Source organism: Orbicella faveolata, unplaced genomic scaffold (genome assembly GCF_042242905.1).
Source record: "Orbicella faveolata isolate gen_17 unplaced genomic scaffold, um_ofav_v1 contig_25, whole genome shotgun sequence".
Taxonomy (NCBI): Eukaryota; Metazoa; Cnidaria; class Anthozoa; order Scleractinia; family Merulinidae; genus Orbicella; species Orbicella faveolata.
This window is the reverse complement of record NW_028301553.1, coordinates 4,671,082-4,693,181: the sequence shown is the minus strand read 5'-3', so window position 1 is coordinate 4,693,181 and position 22,100 is coordinate 4,671,082. Positions and strand designations below refer to the sequence as shown.

The 22,100-nt window shown below is 38.8% G+C and overlaps 2 protein-coding genes and 1 long non-coding RNA gene across 6 annotated transcripts; 2 read left to right on the top strand and 1 right to left on the bottom strand.

Annotated features, from left to right (window-relative positions):
• Positions 1 to 1,790: 1,790 nt before the first annotated feature.
• On the top strand, positions 1,791 to 11,426 carry LOC149108675 (FAD-dependent oxidoreductase domain-containing protein 1-like). 4 transcript variants are annotated; one of them, XM_089293557.1, is made up of 7 exons: positions 1,791 to 1,951; positions 2,112 to 2,182; positions 2,322 to 2,379; positions 3,986 to 4,090; positions 4,429 to 9,217; positions 10,623 to 10,652; positions 10,965 to 11,426. In XM_089293557.1, the coding sequence occupies exons 1-5, from the start codon at positions 1,835 to 1,837 to the stop codon at positions 4,681 to 4,683; spliced, it is 606 nt and encodes a 201-aa protein (XP_089149683.1). In that variant the 5' UTR covers positions 1,791 to 1,834; the 3' UTR covers positions 4,684 to 9,217; positions 10,623 to 10,652; positions 10,965 to 11,426. The 4 variants fall into 4 exon arrangements, with proteins under 4 accessions (XP_089149683.1, XP_089149685.1, XP_089149684.1 ...); XM_089293559.1 differs by having other exon boundaries at positions 2,322 to 2,358; positions 10,623 to 11,426; XM_089293558.1 differs by having other exon boundaries at positions 4,429 to 6,140; positions 10,623 to 11,426.
• Positions 8,153 to 14,218, bottom strand: LOC149108674 (molecular chaperone MKKS-like). The gene is made up of 8 exons (XM_089293560.1): positions 13,985 to 14,218; positions 13,761 to 13,855; positions 12,518 to 12,697; positions 11,475 to 11,706; positions 10,706 to 11,116; positions 9,890 to 10,044; positions 8,930 to 9,186; positions 8,153 to 8,568 (listed from the first exon to the last, which is right to left on the bottom strand). The coding sequence occupies exons 1-8, from the start codon at positions 14,039 to 14,041 to the stop codon at positions 8,171 to 8,173; spliced, it is 1,785 nt and encodes a 594-aa protein (XP_089149686.1). The 5' UTR covers positions 14,042 to 14,218; the 3' UTR covers positions 8,153 to 8,170.
• A 5,573-nt stretch (positions 14,219 to 19,791) lies between these two features.
• On the top strand, positions 19,792 to 21,678 carry LOC149108673 (uncharacterized). The gene is made up of 2 exons (XR_016208416.1): positions 19,792 to 20,026; positions 20,354 to 21,678. It is a non-coding gene; the product is annotated as an uncharacterized LOC149108673 (long non-coding RNA).
• The last annotated feature ends 422 nt before the right edge of the window (positions 21,679 to 22,100 follow it).

The window sequence follows — 22,100 nt, the reverse complement described above, 5'->3', positions numbered from 1 at the left end:
ATCAGAGTTGCAATCTTAACATTCGTTTGAAAAGCGGACCTTAAGGTTGCAACTCTGATGAATATAGGTGGACAGAAGTCACCAAAAATTCAGAACAGAAAACAACAGATCGCATAACAAAAACCTTAGAGAATTTCACTAACTTGTTCATACACACATGCTAGTTATATTAACTGACAAGGTCACACGTACTTGTGCTTTCTTTGCTGCAACTGAGCTAGTATTTGCGACACAATTTTTAATTTCACGCGTAATAAGCTTGTGAATGACTACGTTAAATTGCTACCTTCTCACATGCGCAATTCGGCACTCAAGTGAAAAGCTCTTTATGCACTTGGAACACTTGAACTCGTTTGCATCACGTGTTTTACAGTGGGTTACTCAGAACAAAATTGCAGTTCCATTCCTTTTATAGCTCTGGGCAAGTGCCGGCTCAGGATATCTTCATTCACGTTTCGACTTAGGCACAGCGTTTTAGAGCGAGGCAACCATTTGACAGCAAATTTTACTGCCACTCGACGTTTTCAATTCCACCGCATTCTTCGCTCACAATGGCTTGTTTGAAGAGAAAACGAGTCTCCTCATTTTCTCTCGGTTGCTTGGAGAAAGCCGAGAACCAGAGTCGTAAAACAGCTGAGATAAGCTAGCACCCAGTGAATAATGGGGTATGAAGGTGCATGAGGGTGAATAAGGTTGAATGATGGTGAATGAAGGTGTACGAAGGTGAACGAGGGTGAATAGTGGTGTAGGAAGGTGCAAGAGGGTGAATAATCGTGAATGATGGTAAATAAAAGTGAATGAGGGTGAATGATGGTGAATGAGGGTGAATGAAGGTGAATGAGGGTGATGTAGTATGAAGGTGAATGATGGTGAATTAAGGTGATTGAGGATGAATGAGGGTGAATGATGGTGTATGAAGGTAAATGATGGTGTATAAAGGTGTATGAAGGTGGATGAGGGTGAGTGGAGGTGAATGAAGGTGTATGGTGAATGAACGTAAATGTTGGTGTATGAAGGTGAATGAGGGTGAATAAAGGTGAATGAGGATGAATGATGGTGAATGAAGGTGAATGAGAGTGAATGAGGGTGAATGATGGTGAATGAGGGTGAATGAAGGTGAATGAGGGTGAATGATGGTGTATGAAGGTGAATAATGGTGTATGAAAGTGTATGAAGATGAATAGAGGTGTAGATAGGTGAATGGAGGTGTATGAAGGTGAATGGAGGTGTATGAAGGTGAATGAAGGTGTATGAAGGTGAATGACGGTGAATGAGGGTGAATGAGGGTGAATGATATTGTATGAAGATGAATGAGGATGAATGATGGTGTATGAACTGAAGGTGAATGAAGGATAATGCGGGTGTATGAGGGTGAATGAAGGTGAATTAGGGTGAATGAGGGTGAATGATGGTGAACGAGGGTGAATGAAGGTGAATGAGGGTGAATGAATGTGAATAAGGGTGAATGCAAGTGACTGAACGAGAATGAGGGTGTATGAAGGTACATGAGGGTGAATGAACGTGAATAAGGGTGAATGCAAGTGACGGAACGTGAATGAGGGTGTATGAATGATCGTGGATGAGGCTAAATGAAGATAAATAAGGGGAATGAACGGAAACAATGGGTGAACTAGGTATTATCAGCAGTGTTGGGTATGGTCAGCGGTTTATTATCAAAAGGTTCGCAGCCATTCTTACAATTAATGGCTACTCTGTCTGCATTCTGCCGCCATATTGTTCGTTGGCCATTACAAGTCTGGGTTCTAGTCACCAGCTCCTGAGCGATTTTTCGCTTGAAACGCCTGACTGTTTTAGCTGAAAGGTTATTTCGACCATGAAGCCTCCAATAGTTACTTTACGTTTTGCCCTCTATGGCTGCAAGAATAGGCCTTTCTTTTTCATCGTGGCAACCAACAGAAAAAGGCCTCGAAACTATGGATATCTGGAGCAGGTGAGGAATACTTATATCCACGGTTATAACTTATTAGCTTTGTTTTGGGATGCGGTGTAAACAGTCACATGTGCATGACCTGTACATGTTACTGTATGTAAAAGTTCAAGACCAGACTAGAGTATTAACGAAACAAAAATCTATCTATCAATTCATCTAGGTGGGGACTTTCGATCCAATACCTAACACCAGAAATGAAAAGCTGGCAAGCTTAAACATGGATAGAATAAAGTAAGTTGAGAAGTCACCTGAATTATGTTTCATAAGGCAGTTATAAGTTTAAGTTATAAGTTATAAGTTATAAGTTATAAGTTATGAACTGCGATATGTCGTGAGATTAGATATAAGAATTACTTGTGAATTGTTTCAGATATTGGTTATCGGTAGGAGCAAGACCTTCAAAACCGGTGGGTATTTTACTAGGAATGGTAAGTTGAGAGCAGCTTTAAGAGTACTGTACCTTTCTTCTTCCCAATGGAAAAATATGAAAAAGGAACTTGAAAGAAAATACAAGCTTCTTTAAATTCCAATCTTTAAAATGACTTCATTTACATTCTGTAATGTAAAGGATAGCTTTGAAACCCTGTACATGTGGATGCAATTGTTTTCTCCAGTACCCCATTTGGTTGCGAAACTTACTCTGACACTGTACTGACAGTTTGGAAGTATGTTGGTGTGATTTATGTGCAGGCGTTGCTTTGGGGGAACAGGAAATTTTGAGACAACTGCCATAAATACAAGGAGATTATCAAATAATGTTTTTTAGGGTTGTCACCTGCAGTCTTTAAAAATTATTATTAACCCCGGATTTCCTGCATAGAACAAAAAGCCACAGCCTAATTTAACTGTTCCTTCCATTGAGTTGTTCTTCGTGAGACAGCAAACAGTAACCTTTTCTCTTAGAAGGTTTAAAAAGTATGACGTGTTTGTGTGAACAGCTTTGTCCTGTGAGGTTACATGTACCATAAACACCAGCGGATAAGCTGCACTTGCTGACGTCATGTTTTTTTGGAGCGCTTTGAAAAAGACTACCCATACTTAGCTAATAGTGTCGGCGAGGGTGCTTATGGGATTGCCTATTTCGGGGGAGTGCGTGGGAAGGGGGTGGGTACCGTGCATACGGCTGGCGCGGCTGAAATTTGAATTGACCAATCAGGATTCAGTAGGCGGGAAAAACTTTACTGTCTTGACGTTAATGTATGTTAACAGGAAAGGCATTGTAATCGGGCAACTTTTCTCGCTGGAGATTGCATTGAATATTCACTAACCAGCATTTACATTTCCAAAAATCATATCAGATTGCAAAAATTGAAAAGTATGAAACATTTTGTTTCCCTAAGCTTCTAATTTGGCGCCAAAAATGGGTCACCGGCAAATCGCTCATAGTTCGTGGAGTGTCATCAAGTAAGATATTAGTTGCGTTATTCTGAACAAAATATGCTGTTCCTCGTCAAATTAAACCCGGAATTCTCAAGTTAAGGTCAAAGTGACTTAAGCATTGTCTCTACTTTTGTCTGTTGCGAAGAAAAACATTATCGTGTCGTTTCGGTAGGACAGCTCGGTTTTAATGCTGCTCGTATTGCGGGCGGAGCCGCCGTTTGTAAGGCGAACAGAGTTTTCGCATGTCGGCCTTGCATTTTATGTCTTCAAAATACCCCTTGTTTGGCAGTTTCTCTGCTTGTTACACAATTCAAAGAAGAATATATTGCTCTCAGAGCATCTTCATTTAGTTGCTCCTTAGTTCTCCAACTGCTACTCTCGTGGATTGCCGTTCTGCCACATTTTGTTCTTTGTGTCCAGCCCCAATTACTCCATAACCGCTCAAGAGTATTTTTTTTACCCAAGCCTTCCTCTATTTTCGAAAGAGAGTGGTGGTCTGGGCCATAAGTAGCCTGGATAATACTGCTCAGATTGTTTTAATTACTTGCTTATCGACTCGTGACTTAAAAACCAAGAATTATAAAGTTGGTATCACCAAACTGTCATCAAAAGGGAATTTCTGTGTAAAAACATTTTGTTATTGTTTTAACACAGGAAGATGACCACGAATCTTCTGATTTTGAAATCGACTATGAGTATTTTCACAAGAGAATTAAGCCAAATTTAGTTCACAGAATTTCTGCATTTGAGTGTCTCAAGGTAAGTCTCTCAGAGTCGTTTTTCAAATGTTCTTCTATTCCCGTTTCGTACTAGGCAGCGTAAAAACCGTATTTAGCCTGGAGCTTATGTCTGTGTGTGTCATTTGAGGTGGGGGGATCACAAAGTACCCTTGTCAAACAATAATGCCACACATCCTAAGCAAGCGGGGAACATTTTGGAACCTGACGTATCTAAGTCAACTATGTTTTCAGAGATTTTAAGCTTAAATTTCTGTTTTAGGAAAATGTTTTTATGAATACTTCTGAAGATACACAGTATTATGTTTAGCCAAGGTGTAATAGGATCAGCGCTTGTGATTTTATCTTTCAATTCACCAGGTCAAGAGCGCCTGGGCTGGCCACTACGAGTACAACACACTGGATCAAAATGCCATTATTGGACGACATCCCCAGAAAAGGAATCTCATTTTTGCGAACGGCTTTAGCGGTCATGGTAGTCAGCAGTCTCCCGCTGTAGGGCGAGCCGTCAGTGAATTAATTTTGGACGGTGGATTTCAGACAATCGACCTTACAGCATTTAGCTACGAGCGTGTTACCAAGAAAGAACCATTGAGAGAGACAAACATTATCTAGCTAGATGGTTATGGCGACTTGTTAGGCTGAGAAGACGTAAAATTAATTGGTGTCAAAGGGCGCTTTCCATCCGACCAAACCTTCAGGTTTGCATTTCCGGAAATTTCCAGAGGCAAATAGAACAGCATTTTCTACAATTTACCGAAAAGAGAATATCCTCGTGAGCTTTATCTAAATTTTCGAAAATGTTGTGTGATTTTCGAATTTTCGGAAACTTTCTCAAGAAATTTGCCCTCGTTTCGAAAATTCCGGAATTTTGGTCAAATGGAAGGCACCCAAATTTGTGAACATTTTCTAATTAACAAAGTCATATCTGAGGTGATCACATTTGATTGAAAATGATTCGAGACTAAACGTCGTAATGTGCTCGATGTATTCTGGTTCTCAAAGGGAATATGGCTCCAGGACTTCGGCTTATAGTAACAAAGAATTCCGAAAACATGAGGTAATTTAGAGGCCCCCTAAATTTTCGGAGCGTTTGAATTAGCGACTATAATTTATTTTAATTATAGATAGTGATTCATGCGCCGACTTTCTTTCGAAGCGTTATGCGTAGTATGTTTTTAGTAGCCACATGTGATAAATTAATCATCGTTACCGTCATCACAGTCCTCTTTTAATCATCATCATCATCATCATCATCGTCGTCATCGTCATTATAACAATTACTATTCTGGTAACTGATCTAATCTATGAACTGTTCATCAGTTATCGATTACGAAATTATTGCAATAACGTCAAGTCAATAACTGGTATTACGCGGCCGCTGGGAAAACGTCGTTGTGCGACGTCTTTAACGCCTTATGGCCATGATTGTGTGTCGTGAATGACAATGATTTGAATAATTATTCGCTTGCGTTTGTGAATGTAAACAGCTTGCGACTGCTAACACGTGCGGAAGACGATATTACACCAGTGATGGGCTCTTGATCACACCCAGACAATGTTCCATTGAGGACAGGGAGCTAGAGCGATTTCTATTCCAATTTATATTGTATTGCTCCTCGAATGCAACGAAAAAGGCAACAGCATTAAAATCACCAGCTGCAGATAAAATTAGACGAACCGGCCTTATTCTGTTAAGACTCTTGTTTAGAAGAGGAAAACCTCCCGAAGCAAATAAAAGACAAGGGATGTGCTTTTTAGAAAACTCAGCTATCTTTTAAATATTCATGACACGAGAACTTAATAATTGTTCTCGCGAAAGCAACGTGTTCATGGCAGCTTCGATTAAAACCTGCTGTCGCCGAAGTTTCGTTGGATAATTTCTGAAACGAATGTTCTGCTGAAAGTCGGCGGGAGGGAGAACGAGTCTTTCTATTTTAAAAATAGCACGAAACTTCCCTAGTTCCCTAAGGCGATATGTCTAGGATTCACATCAGGCCGGGCTGAACAATATTTCAGGGGCGTCGGTTAGCCGAGCACGCGCAGCACGGAACAGCTCTGATTCAAGACAGGTTGGTCTTATCATTTCCATTAGGGTTATTTTTTTGCCATTGCGATATTCAGATTTTCGATAACGTCTTAAATATATCTGCTGATTAAGTTTAACAGTGCAGTTTGCGCACTTACTCCGGGTTGCAAGTCAATTTGCCCCACCGTTGTTTAACTGGACTGCAAGCGCTTCTACATAAAACAACAAGCTGAAATCCGTCTGCTTTCGCACGCACTCCATTTTAAATCATCGGCCTCCCTTACAAGACTACTTACTCGCTCAGTGTTTCTGTGGTCATCACTATCTGCCATCAAGTCGAATCAACAGGTTTGTCATTGATGTCGTTGCTTAGCTGAAAAACGAAAAGATAATTTGTAAATGTCTAGTGAAAGGACTTCAAAGTTTATTTAAGGGATTTTAAACCACACGCAAAAGTATCAATAAGCGTGGCTTGGATATGTATCATGAATTCGTTTGGAAACCGTCAATTTCACAATTTCAGGCTTCTTGCAGGAAGCTATTAGTTTTTCGTATGGTACAGGGTAGTAAAGTAAACACAAAGCCGATAGCATTAACCACAGAGCGAAAAATTTAAATGATTAAATAAGTTCCACTACAGACGAGCATTGCAGTTGAGGGCCACGTGCGCTCAGCCAGATTACTATAACAAAAAATTAAACTTTCTCTGAAAGCTTCTATACCAGGGATGTCATACAATTTTATGTTTTGTAACAGCAAAAGACGCCTTTGATGAATGAGTTTATGGGCTCATAATATCATGATATATCGAATGAGCGGCGTCAAACATTACGCATCTCGAAGAGGTTTTCTTTTGAATTTTCTATAGAATATACCTTTAAGATAAAGTTAGCGTTCGTCATTCGTAGTAGTGCTCGATCTTCCCGAGAGGTTTCAATAGTTTTTTGTGTGACCTCTTCGGCTCGTCGATGATTTCCAAGCGCTACTGTTACTCGATTAATACTCCTTTATAAAAGTAACACATTTTGAATTGATAATTAGGTTACCACACCCGTCTTGCTCTTTCTCTCCTTCTTTGCCACCTTCACTCCGTGGGGAGCAAAGGGCCTCCGCAGTTTTGTTCGCAACAGTTGTTTGGGTTGTGTGTCGAAACGCCGCCCGTTTCCTCAGCGGGCAGTGACAGTGCCTAGACTTTCAATTCATTTACCCAAGTTTGGTAGATTTCTCCAAATGAATCAAAAAACATAAATTCACTAATGGTTATACTGTCTAATTTCACTTCCGTTTTGTTGTCCGGGTTGTCCAAAGCCCGATTAAACTAACCCAGGATTAGCGAGAATTTTGATTTAAGTTGTGTAACTTTTGGTGAGGTTTTATGTTTATACTGTTTGTCCTTCTGTTCTGAGTTTGACTAAGCTCAAACTTCACAAAACGTAAACAGTACAACACGTTTTTATATACGAAAAATTAATACTTCGGTTAACTTTTAATCCTGGGTTAGCGTTAACCGGCTTTCGAACAACGCGACCCTTCAGGAGATCTAATAGTATCTAAAAACAATTGTCGGCGCTTTTTTAATGCTCAGGGTAAACAGGGCTGCCGGTAAAACGCCGATTATGATAGGAGTCATTTTCGATTCTTTCCGTTTCGAATATTTTGTGGCGTTACTCTCGTGGCGTGCTGACCACTTTAAATAAAGGATTGTTTTGCTGGCTTTCCACTAAGATGGAATAAGAACTCAACGCGTGCATGAAGATTTTAATTGCCTAGGAAAGGGGGGCTAAGGTACGGCGCTCTACTGTGCCTTTCATACTGTTTTACTTAGTGGTCAAGCTGACAGGCCCAGTTGTAAGCTCTGGAGCTTCTTGTTCCCTCGGACTTGAATCAGAAGGACGTGCAACTTTCATCTATCAAACTGCCCCCCCCCCCCCCTCCAAAAACCACCCAAAAAATTCAAGACAAATGATAAAAAAGAGAATAATAACCTAATTGTGGTTTATAAAACTGGAACAGAAAAGATGACAGAAAAACAGAACTGAACCAATAGGCGGCACCGTAAATATCTTGCGAGTTTTAATTTCCCGCCACACTGCTACAAACTACACAGTGAATTCTTACTATAGCATTAGCAGTTTCAAATGCAGTCCTGTAAGAATTTATCTTTATTGAGTACACATCCAGGACAGCATTGTCAAATATTTCCTTAGCACCCACTGTGCAACAGCCGTCTCTGTTATGACCAGAGGAGTTCTCGACATGTCCCATCATGCTCCACTCTAATGACTGATCACATGACACCAAACCACACATGCAGTGAAGCATGCTGGGCTTAAGATCCAGTGCTCTGGGAGAAAGACTCCAGTGATGCTGATTGGCTGAGTCAGTCACGTGACTGCCACCGTCATGCTCTAGGTATCCGGCCAAGGATTCAAGGCAATGGGCTACATTGTTGATGATAGCAACAAATTGACCTAAGAAAAAAAATTCCTAGAGATTAAAGTAGGAATTATAAGGCATGTCCAAGGACTTCAAACTAACTTAAAATAATTCAATCAATTTGTATTTCAAGCCAACAGGCATTCCTCATCAGCAAGCTTACGACTTGCATTTCTAGTGGCAAGTAAGGTTACAGGGTCGTCACAGAGTTTCCAAGTAGCAGCATTTTTGCTGGAGAAGGTGGCTGATTTTGCCATCTGTTTATAAGGAATGGGAATACTAGCTAAGCAGGATAGCCGGCTTAGATCAAGAAGTACAGGTGGTTACTGTTGAAGACCCTGAGGGTTACTGCTAAAGCACACAAAGCTATATACCAGTGCCAAACAAGGTGTTTACCTCTAGTACAGCCAAGAACTGCAGCAATCTTTGAGCCATTCGTTTTCCCATACTGTCTCAAGAATGATGCTAAGTGTGTGTCTAGACATCCAGCACCAGGCACCACATATGGGCATCCCAAAGTCTCATGTAACGCACTAACAGATGCTTGACAAACTGTCTTCAGCTCGTCAAGGGATGTCTCATCTGGTGAGCACAGCAAAAGAGTACACACAGAAGATGAAGTTAATGTGGACTCTGGCACCAAATGAATGTAGCTGTTTAAAAATATACGAAAAAGAAAAGCAGGTTTGCTAACTGGCCTTTTTGCAACCAGTTGTCACTGACATGACATTTACCATGCAGGATGATACATGTAAGCTCTGCAAAGGCATGTACCTCTAATTCAAAGCAAAATCAAGGTTTACTGGTTGGTTAGTCCCTTAAGTTTGTTTGGGAGACTGCTGTATTGCTTTGCCATCCAGCTTGGTGCATTTTGTATCATGTGACCATTGGATGCAGAAGGCCCATTTGTTTGAGATATTGTTGTCACTGTACACTACAAGTATATGGTGAATGAATGTATGGACTGAAGTGATGCTTCTGATAGGAGAGTTCAACCAAGTCAAACCAAACCTGGCTCAATAGAGTGGTTTTCAATTGAGTGCCGTAAAACCAAAACCAAACCATTACTTACCAATTAGATTATTCCACCAATCTCAAACTGTAGTAAAACCAAGACTTACGTAACTGCCTGATTACTTTTGACACTCAGTTGAAAACCGCTCTAAATCTAGTAATTTTATTAGCAAGAAGCAGGATCAGAACAACAGTTATGAAAAAATGAAAACTAAGGGTAAAAGACATTATGTAATCATAATTACCAAAGGATGGAAATTAAAATAAAGTGATGTACATGTAGAGTACATGGTGGGTTGTACCTCCATACATTAAATGCACCATTGGATTTAGGAAGCTGACCTTTTGTCATTCAACACCATATGTTCAATCTTCCCGACTTGACCGTAGCTTGATTCAGTAATGTCCATGCTGAAAGTGCTCAGGATTGTTGCTCCAGTCAGACGTCGCAAAGCAGAGATGTGAACAATGGATAGACGGTCAATCACATAAGCACCCTATGATGAAAACAAAACAAGTTATCAAAAAAAAAAAAAAAAAAAACCTGACAAGTGACTGCTGTGTACAGGTCTGTCAATCCCACTAGTTGTACAAAAATTGAAATTGTTTCTAAATTAGCTGAGTTTTAGATTTCATTTAGATCTCATTTCTTCCATGAAGACTACAGGGCTGCCAGTCTTGCTATTAATTGTCAGCGATAATAATTATTATTGCCATGTGCCACAAGCAATACATACAACAAGAAACAAACAAAAGACAGTCCAAATTATGCATTATCTCAGTGTATTATGTCTTTAATCCCTTATAAGAAATTAGTCCACTAGAACTGTCTCACCCAACAAAACAGCTGTCAACAACTATTTTGGGTCCCATTTTTCATCTCATGACAGAGACATTCAATATTTCAGTCAAAAACACTTGTATCTATCACATACTGTACACGCATGCATAGTCCTTAAGATCTCTGTCTTTTGGACATGTAGGACCTTAGATTTACAATGATATCAGAAACACTACACAGCTGTATGCATGACTAGGTGAATTCTTTAGCTTAACTCCCAGTTGTATCTTGCAGGTGAATAAATGAAGTGAAGGCAGCACTTAGGTAGGTGCCCAAATCTGTTTCTAGGATTATGTCTGCCTGGGCTGGATACAAACCTTATCTCTCAAGTACTGCTTCAGTGCTGGATGTACGCATTTCTGGCAAGCTACCACTTTAACTCCAATAGCTAGCAACCAATCAGCAACCTTCAACATCTGCTGTAGCACAGCACTCTCCATGTTAACATCATGACCACTTCCTGCTGTCTCTATTTTAACGTTGTCGCTAAACCATTCATCAGTGTCCCCTGCCATTGAGACATTATACAAAGCCACTTTGGCATGATGGCTTAAAAGTGCTTTTTTTCTTTGAAAGGTTGCAACATCAGGGGCCTGAAGAATGACACCTTGTATGATCTTGGACTCATTGACAGGATCACCCTCGCAAGTCACTATTTGGACTGGCTGAAGGTCTGTGACAGACACTGAAGAGTCTTGGGAATTACTTGGTAGTGATTGAAGAAATGCCTGTGTGTTTGATCAATGCATGGTGTCAAACCATTGTGACATTGTGACATTGTGGAATAAAAAAGTTAACAAGGTTTATCTCAAAATGAATTTCCTATTATGTCCTCTTATTACCATCCCTGATCAGAGTCAAATTTCACATCAAACATGTGTTTTTCTAAGTTTGAGTCTAAAGCCACCGTATAGCATGTTAACAAACATTCAATGATTGAAGCACTGGCCTGGGTAGTTATATCTCTTTAGCTTGTGTAAGTCATGTTTGAGGTATTAATAAAAACTTGTACTTAAGTGAGTGCATTGGCACCTTGAACATGTATCCACCGCTAGATAAACACACAAAAAATATTAAATCCTGTACCTTGATGATGAGCACACTTAAATACTGTTTCTCAGATTCACTAAGACGACAAACAGGCTTTGTTCCAATGATGCTGTTTACAATGGACAGCATGGTCTTCATGTTACCAATATCAATGTTCATTTTCCATCGACATGACTGTAGGTGACTGGTAATGACTTGCAGTGAATGTTGACTGATCTGAGTGATGAGGGCTCTTGGGACTGGCAGATCAAGGGATGACTGTATCAGACTATAACAGAGAAACAATAAGGATCAATAAATCTATGCACACCTCTACAATTACCAGTAACAGTTTTCTACAAAAAAAGATAAACTAGCAGATTTGGTCCCTGACTATAACTGCAAGATTATATCAGGTCTCATACAACTCTCTACTTTCAAAGCGTTTCTTTCCACCTTTTTTTTATGGTGTTAAACCCAAGGTGTGAGCAAGTTGTTGTTGCAATCATTCCAACTACATTACATTTTTTGTACATGTTCCGTACCAAATATGGGACTTTCATCTTACTAGTTTCATCTTTGAAAGAGAAATATAATTTAACATTTTTGCATGTGATACATAACGGACAAAACTTTCAATGTACATAAGACAATTCTATATTTATAGTACCAACTGCGCTTAGCCATAAACCTGCCTTGCAGGAAGCCCACTCTTAAAGTAAGTAACATAAATATAAATTAATTGATAAACAAGTAAACAAAGAAAATACAACCTAGCTAAAATGTAAGTACATAAAATTAAAATGATTTTTTTACAATAAAAAATATAACAATATAACATTGTTGAAAATGGAAGTAAATTCATAAATTCAAGAATTTAATAATTGATATTATAAAAAATTATGTCATAGATAAATTTAAATTTAAAATCTTACGTGACAAATCTTTCTTTTAAAATTCCTTTGTACCAGTCATGGTGCGTGTTGTTGAAACGTTTGAAAAGTAAAACTGTGTGCTTAATTTGTCACGCTTCATGGATGGATGCAATGTGTTGTATGTGTTGATAGATGAAATGCAATTACATGTAGGTTAATAGGCACCTTAGTAAGAGAAGTGCTGTTCTCAAACCACCATCACTGTAGCCTTCAAGATGGCCCTTCACAGCAGATAGTATCAACCTTGGTATGGGGTGTGACAAGCCAGACAAGCTGTGAAGAATCTTGCCTGATGTTGATGTTACAGTCACATGACCACCAGAGGATGACTGGAAGAACTTCAACCTCAGTATCAGACAAGTATAAAGATGGGAAACTTCATATGTTTTTAAAAAAAAGATAAATGTATTGTAGTGAAAAGTATTGAATGAAATTATTGTTGTATCGGTACAGCTATTACTTTGTACAGTGTGACACTAGATTCCATTGCCACCTAGCTGGCAGAATGGATATTTATCTACCTCCAGTTATAAATTAACTGAGGCATAACGGAAAACAAACCCTTCCCTTCCAACAGTTGTCATGGGTTTTATTCCCAAGATGATCCAACAATTACATATGGTTAGGCTTCAAGCTCAGTACTCCTCTCACAAAGTCAAGCATCCCGACCCTCATGCCCGGACCCACGTGTACAAATGTCATGTATTTAAAATAATTGAAGGGGTGGGATGATGTGTAGTAGATGTCAAATTCTCACATATGGCCAGGGTCCCCTCTCCTGGGTTTGACATCAATGTACATTATCAAATCAGTCAAATACAGGTCATGAATCAGCAAACTTTATTTAGTGCTAGGTCTTTGGAGAAGATACCCTGATTCCAGAGGTTTTCTTGCTCTCTTCATATCCTAATGGTCGAATTTGTGCCCTGAAGTACATGTCTTTTTACACTCTTTTTGACCACCACAAAGATGGCTTTTTGTGATAGAAGAAGAAGAAAGAAAACCCCAGGGACCAGGGTATCTAGCAGACTAAACCCTTCATTACCTGGGATATTAACAAAATGGGATCATGTTTACATTAGGTGGTGCAGGTTGATACTGTTGACCAATATATTGACTGATACTCGGTCGATACATCAGCCAGGTATTGGCCTTGTATCAGCCTTGTATTGGCTGAGTGTCGGTCAATATATCGGTCAATATATCGGTCTATAGTGTCAGCCGACACTACAGTAAACATGATTGACAGCATGTTATTGGCTAAGCTACAATGCAAGTAACAAATTAAATACAATGACCACTAAAACGTGGGGAGGACCAATCAGAATTGAGTGTTTTATTTTATTACAATAAATTTACGCTTACATTGATATAGTTAGGGATTTTATATGTAAGAACTTAAAATTACCTCCCATTTGGTCCAAGCGCTGTCTGAACTAAATCCTTCAATGCGCGTAGCGAGCCCTTTAACTTAATATCATCCAACGGCTGCACTGCGGCAATCTGCATATAATTCAAAACACTCATATTAGGAAAATACATACCATATATAAGCTTCAGCTACTAAGTAGTTTATCTTTTTTTAAAAAAAAAGCTGCTTATAAGTGAAAATGTATCTTCCTAGCAGCCTACCTGAGATGTCCATTCGTCTTTCGTAGACAGCCTTGAAGAAACACTTTTACCCTCCATTCAGGTCATATGCAGTATAGCCATGTGTATTCTCCACAACTGTGTAAACTTTTGACAAGAAAATAGGAAATTTTGCCTACTCCTGCCTGCAACATGACGTTAATTACAGGAATGGCTCCGAGCCTTTTGATAATAAACCGCTGACCTAAACTATGTATGCTGACATAGTTGCTTACAATCATATACTTTCGCCACCGGTTTGGATAATCAATTAACGCAAGATGTAGCTTAGATGTTGTTGTTTTTATGACCGGTTATCAGAGCAGCTCGTTTGTGTCTTTTCAGTTGATAAACTAATCACAGAGCACTTACCTCACATTCGTATTTTATTTTATTTTACTTTATTTTTTTTTTTCACATGATCAGTTTCAACGAACCCAGATCAGTGCTGAACTAAAGCGGTGACTATTGACGACTATCCGCCACTATCCATGACTGTTCACCACTGCACTATTCGCTAATCGAGTTTTTTTAGACACCCTGCTAAAGGTCAGGAAATGGTCAGGAAAAAGACATTTTCCCTATAAAAAAGGATTTGTTAAAAACTTGTCAGTCATAATGAATGGGCGGAAAGGAGGGCTGCCCCTGAGGGCAGGCTAGAAACCGTTACCATGTCTGTTGTTTATTTGGTTAGAGAAATGTTATTTTTATCAAGGGAAAGTCAGAGAAAAGCATTGTTCTGGACCTCTAGTTTTGTCTCTAACTCAAATCCTTGCATTGTGGGTAACAAATCATGTTTGGAATTCAAGACAGAATTGATGTTAAATACATTTATCAGAATTATTTTTGATATGTTTATATTTTTTGCTTTCACAAAATTTTAGAGTCCCAGTGTTGTCACCGAATAGTCCGAGCACTGCCTTCCGTGCCTGTCATGGTAAACACCTGACACCTTTAGTTTTCAGGGCTTGGCTCTGTAAAATGCCACCACAATTGAGAATAAGACACGTTGTGCATTTAAAACGCGGCGATGAATTTCAAGCTCCCGAAGACACATATTCAGTCTTTCCTTGGGGTTTTAAGTGATATCACAAAGGACTTCAAGAGTCAACTTCTTGAAAACTATTCAACGAATTTCATTTGAAATACCTGTGCTTTTGTAGAAGAAAATAACTGGCGACTGAGTGCGTGCTTTATTCGATATTTTTTTATTGATATCATTGTATGCTGTATTGTTTGACGCACAGAAATCTCAATGAAATATTCTGATGCAGCAAACACTTTTCTAGTGGGTGGAATGAATTTTAATCAAGTATGTAAGGAAGTCTCAAAGGACATCCCGTTCATTTTAGTGTCAGAGAGCGTCGTGTGTTGTGAAGGTGGACCAGTATCTTCGTCGATGTGCTCTCCTTCGCAGATAAGTATACGCTTTCGTTTTTGCATTTCTTGACCTTGTTCGCTTTTCGCCTCGTTTCGCTACGCTTGCCCTTTTCCGCAGTTTAGTGGTTTAGTATAACCAGTTCGTTGAGCAATTTTTTACCTCCACACAGTGAAGAAATTGTTGAATACTGGGAGGGTGTGAAACTTTCGGAATAAAGAATTACCAAGTTCGTTTAGACAAGCACATCGGAATAGCAGGTTTGAAAGTTTCTTACTGAATACCACATTTCAGAAATACTAGCTCTCTTGTTCGTCGTATTTGTAACTGTTTAATGTTGTCCACGATGGGTCTGAACTGCAGGTCACATTCCACAAGTCAGAGTACAGAGTCACTGTGCTGCAGATAAATAAACAGCACCAAGATTCAGTCTCCTAGCCCTAATTAACCCTAGCACTCTGCGTAAATGTTGTTTTAGATCGAGGGGAAACTTTTGGCATAGTTATTCATCAGTAGAGTAAGGATTTCTACTCTTGACCTGTGGAATGTGACCTGTGTTTTAGACCCGGCTTGTCGTCCATTGTTCCGATGCTCTGAGTTGCTAAGGGTATGAAGATCTGACTGAACAGTTTTAAAGTTACGTCAATAATATTCCCTGAGAATTTAAATTCTCTTCTCATGCAGGAACAGTTTGTTTCCATACAACCGCTGAACTTACTGCTCGTGAATGTTTTAATTGGAGTTTAATTTAGTCGGTTTTACTTTGAGAGCGACTTTGTTGAGATGTTATACAGCCATCCTTGTCCTTCGCCACACGATTGATTTCTGATACATTTTCGGGTAAGTAATATCAAAATATTTAGTTAGAATTTTAGAAATAAAGGCAGATTTGAGTTATAATTGTATTGTGGCTTTTCTTCATTCATCCTCGTGTTTTCATAATTGTTCACATTTTCGTGAAATCAGAAATTACTTGACGAATGGAACCAATTTTGAGTAAACTTGCGTTGAATTCTGGCGAGAAAATAATCCTAAGAGAACATTAAGAAATTTGTTAATGCAGGCGATATTGTCCGATGTTATATGGCCGGTTTCTAACTACCAAACTGATTGACCGACTGATAAGACCTCAAACTCAAAGGTGATATATTTTTGACAGTTTCCTCTCTCCTTCTGGCATTAGACGAACAGAGGGGAACCCAAAGGAAATGTAACCATTATGAGCTAGACTATGAATAGTCCCTCTTTCGCTTAGTCCGTCGTGCGGGACGCGAAAGAAAACCGCGAGAAAAAAATGGCCGCGCGAAATCCTGGAGGCGAGGAGAGCGCGAAAGGAGGGACTACCGCCTAAGCCCAAGAGTTTGAATTATATGCGTTGCTCTCACAACGCAAAAATATGATTGGCTTATGTTAGGCGCGTTGACAACGTGTTGTCAACATTCGAGATACCTGTGACGTCTTGCAGGAATGTTTTGGAACCGGAGCAAATCGAAGCGGTACCAGAGCAAATCGAAGCGTTGGAATCGCGCTTCGCAAGCCGTGATGTTCTTGCGAATCTGCCAACAGGCTTTGGAAAGATTTAAATTCATCCAGTGTTTTGTTTGGCAAAGCTTTCTGCCTCCAACCCGACTGCGAGCGTGTTAGTGATTTCGCCGCTCAACAGCATCGTCTAAGTCAGCGAATATCAATTCACTGAACTTGGCCTTTCTGCCGCCCATTTGAAAGATTGATCCGGACTCTCACTTGAAACCGGACATTCACCTGAAATTTTCCGCTGCTATCGGCAAACATTTCACCGCAGTTGGATGATCTCCTATGTATAATGTATAATGTATAATGTAAATTTTCGGTTGAAACTCTGTTGAAATTTTCGCAATAACTTTTAGACGTAGCGAAAATCCTTACAAGAGGCCTCATTCGCCGTCTTCTGTTTAAAACTTCTTTGGCAGTTTCGCTGAACGAACACTGAACGAAGATATACTTCTCACGGCATATGTTTTTGCCTGGCTACTTGAAGAGTAGAGTAGAGCAATTTTATTCAGATCTCCCTGGGCTATTGATAACAGGCGATAATAAGAGGACGTCAAGATGAGAAATCCTACACCGAAAAATCACTCGGCCGTGAAAGGGCAAACCCTTGGGCTTAGGCGGTAGTCCCTCCTTTCGCGCGCTCCTAGCCCCTAGGATATCGTGCGGCCATTTTTCTCTCGCGAATTTCTTTCGCGTCACGCACGACGGACTAAGTGAAAGAGGGACTACTCGTAGTCTATTATGAGCAGCCGTGTTCAGCTTTGAAGCTACGTTCTCTCTTTATCAGTCTCTTCATTTTGCGATCAACTCCAATTTCAGGTAAATTCTAGGTTTTACTTTATCTTTATTTTACAAGTATGATCTGACCTTGTTGCAAAGTCTGATTTAAAAATTCTGACTAAGATAGCTATCACGATAAATTGATTGCTATGGTTCAGTTTGACCCTTGCTGCAATTTTATGATTTTTTTGTTCTAGTGTATTGTAATTTAAATTAAAATGCACCAGAAACCTTTTTGGATTGCAGGTTGTAGTTCTTGGGCTCTAGCGCAACCTGGTAGTTGACTACAGGAAATGACTGATTCCAGATAAGTACATCGTAGTTTTGTCATTTGTTCGTCGTTTTCCTGGTAAACGATTTAATTCAGAGCAAGATTGATCGAAATACAATATACCACCAGAATCCCAGACCTAACACGTTTGTACTCAGTAAATTTTCTGAGCGAAAAGAAAGCCAGTCACCACTATAAAATGCATTTCTCTAGTCTCTTGATTTCAGGCTAGCGAATACAATGTAATATGCCTGAAAATAGCAACATCGTACAACTACAAGACTGTTCTATTGAATAAAGGAGATTTACTTCATTTATTGACATTTGCTCTCTTTTTTCCAAGGTTGAACACAGAGTGCACGTGCATTGAAAGAAAATGCAGCCATTTTGGATTGTAGTGTTTTACCCTTCGCTTCGATGCAAGTAGACGACATCTGAAAGATTTTATAGTCAGATAAGTTCGTTCTCATTTTCTTAACTCTTCTGTCTTATACCATTTACAGTATCAGTCCAAGGAAGAAAATAATTGATTTTCTTTTATTATGTAGAGTACATCCCGAGGGAAATCACCAAATAAACTGTCTTCATGTAGCAAAAAAATAATAAGTTTATACTGCTTTGTGCGTTTAAACGCTGTCTGAATAGTATTTATGCTTTAAATGTCTCTGTGAACCGCTAGCTCTGCATTTTTTTGACCAAATTCCTAAGCCTAACGTAGTTTTTAAAAGTCAGTGTATCAAAGCTTCCTCTTTTCTTTTTCATGCAGGTTTTAAAAAAGATATGCTGAGAGAAAACAAGTCCATTTTGTACGACAGTGCGTGGCTCTAATGTTCTTTGGTACAATGTAAGTATTGCAAACATCTTGGTTCAGATAGACCAGATATTATCTTCGCAGTTTTCTATTCATTAACTGAGAAATGTTGTCTAAATGTACCACCAAAGCTCAGCAGTAACGTTCATAAAATATTTTTTGCCGGTGTTAGAAATTTATTTGCACCTTGCCTCACTTGGTTTCTGGAAAATTTATGAAACGAAGGACTGAAAATTCGCCAATGCAAGAAAAACAACTTCGTTAGCTCTTGGACTCGGTGGTTTCAATCAGTAGTTCACTGCTTGCTAATGGCTGGAAACGCTTTTTCTCTACAATAAGTCCAGCACCTCAAATTTTCCTTTTTTTTCGGTTTCAGTCTAAAGTTAATAAAATCTCCTTCCATGTCAATACATTTTAAAGTATCTTGCAGAGAAAATCTTTAACTATTTTAATGTCCTCGGCAGAACCAGGAAGTTTGTTTGAGATTTGCCAGCCAACAAAAATTTAGTGTTTTCTTAAATAATTTTACCGTACAGTATTGATACCTGCTTTAAGAAGTCACTGCAGAATTGCCTGTTATTAAATTTATAAACACGTCTCGAATTTGTTGATGAAAAAAATAGTTCGTTTTATGTTTAATCTCCCTTTTTGCCAGGTGAACTCGGATATTGAAGAGAAAGTGAGGCCATTTTGGATTGCAGTGTGTAATTCTTGAACGCTGGTGCACTATATATGACATATTGGAAAAATCTTAATTCAGATAAGTTCACCCTTTCCTTATTTTACTTGAATTTGTCGTCGACCACTTTAATAACTGTGTCATTCCAAGTATCCTGTAGAGAAATCTAATCGGGAGTAGTGAAAGATGAAATTTTGATCGTGTGGTGAGTTTGGGACAAAGAATTGAACATCTCCGTCCGTGACGGGATTCGAACCCATAAACTCTTACATACCGGTTGGGCAACGAGGAATTGTTCTGATGTCCGAACGAATTCTTAAAAGTACACGATTGCGAGAGATTTTTTCATCAATTTCAATAAAGTAAAGCTTTAGAAAAGCACTGTAAATGTGTATTTAGGGGCAAATATTCGAAATTAACACAACTGGAGATCCGATAATCGTTGAAAAGTAATTTAATTTGTTGTTTTCTGCTCTTTTTATCACCAGGTTGAATGCAAACATCGTTTCAATAGAAAGTGTAGCCATGCTGGATCAAAGTGTGTAAGCTCTCGAAGCCTGGTTCAAGTTGACAGCCAGAAAAACACCTTTTTTCAGGTAAGTCGTTTTCTTCTCTGTTTACCATTGAACGGTTTCAGTCCAAAGAGTGATCAGAGTCTGACCATATAAATGCCTTCCTGACCCTTGTTATAAGCATTTCAGTCGGAGAGAAAATATTGGAATCAGGATATATTGTAACTAGTAAGAAGAATTTTACTTGAAGATTGGAGACTTGTCCAGTAGCATAATGGAATCAAAGTTACAGAATAAAACATGCTGGTGTTAATTATTATAACCTTCGTAAGAACATTGTGAAAACAGTAAGTGTTAAGTGATACAATCAATATTAACCAGCTATTTTGTTGATGTTTCCTTTCTTTCTAGGTTTAATGCCCTTTCAAAGAAATGTGTAGTCATTTTGGATAGCAGTGTACTGGCTCTTGGACCCTGGCCTGGAAATATCTTACTTCAGATAAGTCGTTTTCTTGTTTCTCTAGTCGTTTACCATTAACGGATTCAGTCCAAGAGTGATCAAAATATAACATCGTACCTCGTTGCGTTGTCAAGTATGTTACAAAGGCAATGTTACCAAATTCATAAACTAACAACAAAAGAAATGTATGACAATCAATTGGGAAAATGAATATTTTGAGTACGAGACTGAAGTGGAAGGTTGAACATCGCAATTTATTATTTTAAAGGACAACTTGAAACGGCCGAATATTCTCCGCAATGCAAAATTGAAGTGCTTTTTCCTAACATTTTGAATTCAAATTTAACAGAATAAAAACGTGGTGGTGGTACTAGAAATTGTTACAAATTTATTTTGATATAAACATTGTGAAAAACAAAGATTCTAACGTAGCATTTCAGCTTACTCTCGGCTTGGCTTTGCGAACGAAGATTTAAGGAAGTGATCCACTTACGCTGCAGACAGAGAAGCATGTACGACAATTTACGAGAACAATTCCAGTTTAATAGTACAATGATAATTTGCAGTGCGAACAATGCTTTCCTTATACGAGGCCGCAAATGAACTTTAAAGGCGATTCATTTAGAGAAGGAATTACTCAAAATCAAATGTGTTTTAAAATAGTATTGTCAGGCATTCAAGAACGAACAGCAACTTAATTTATAACGACTGATAGAGCTCATGACTTTATCGGCATGACAATTCTAATTGCGCTTTGCCAAACACGATCATTTTTCGGTCATCAATGTTCGAAGCTTGACCAATCTATATAAACATGCACTACTTTTTCGTCTGTGTAACTGATATAAGTACAGTGTTAAACATGGAGGTGAATGAAAAAATATCATCGCCTAGGGCAAATTAGTGTCTTGCTACACCATTTAACATGGAAAATTAACGTTTAGAACAGAGAACAGGTGGCTGAAAATATTTACGAGCGTTGTTTGGTTTCGATACGTACTTGCATGTGTCCGGGCACAAGTGGGCTCAAGCCTTTAGAGAAATGTCATGTTTTCGATGTAGCGATGTTTCACTGACATAGATTTCAAAGTGTAGTTTGAGTATTTTCTTTTTCTCAAGAAAACAACAGTTTGTTGCATGTGAATAAAGTTTTTGTGTCAGTATTCAAGCAAACAGCAAACAAATAACATTCCAGCTAGAATAAATATGTGACGCTAGTCTCTCAGGGTAGCTGTAATGATAAACTGAAGTAATGGTCGAAACATTTTGAAACAAACAGCAAAAAAAAATAAATAAATAAATAAAAATAAATAAATAAATAAATAAATATGGACCCAGAGAAAAATAGATAAATAAAACAAGTACACAGGTCAAAAGGTATCAAAACTACTGTTTACACTTATGAAATGTAATAGTGAAATAGAAAATAGATAAAATAGAATCGAAAACTTTAGAAAGCTTTGAATTTACATAGTATGTTAATTGCTGCACGCGCAGTCTCCCGCTTCCTTGGAATGTCGTTTTCCGTAAAAAATAAACAATCTTCAATCTAAGCAAGAGCCATAACCGGGGACGGAGACCGTAAGTCTCGGGATCTGCGCGCACCTAATGATATGGGGCACTTTTGCTATTTTTAGAACAAATTGCGCCACCCTGACTCGGACATACATCCGCGCGGATCCACGCACATGTCATGGG

What these genes read in the sequence shown, in the direction of transcription:
- LOC149108674 (XM_089293560.1), bottom strand. Translation starts at nt 14,041, where the DNA reads ATGGAGGGTAAAAGTGTTTCTTCAAGGCTGTCTACGAAAGACGAATGG. An exon ending in GCGCTTGGACCAAATGGGAG is followed by an intron (nt 12,698 to 13,760) that starts GTAATTTTAAGT and finishes TCTGATACTGAG; the next exon opens with GTTGAAGTTCTTCCAGTCAT. An exon ending in ACAGCACTTCTCTTACTAAG is followed by an intron (nt 11,707 to 12,517) that starts GTGCCTATTAAC and finishes TCTCTGTTATAG; the next exon opens with TCTGATACAGTCATCCCTTG.
- LOC149108675 (XM_089293558.1), top strand. Translation starts at nt 1,835, where the DNA reads ATGAAGCCTCCAATAGTTACTTTACGTTTTGCCCTCTATGGCTGCAAG. An exon ending in TTAAACATGGATAGAATAAA is followed by an intron (nt 2,183 to 2,321) that starts GTAAGTTGAGAA and finishes GAATTGTTTCAG; the next exon opens with ATATTGGTTATCGGTAGGAG. An exon ending in TGGGTATTTTACTAGGAATG is followed by an intron (nt 2,380 to 3,985) that starts GTAAGTTGAGAG and finishes GTTTTAACACAG; the next exon opens with GAAGATGACCACGAATCTTC.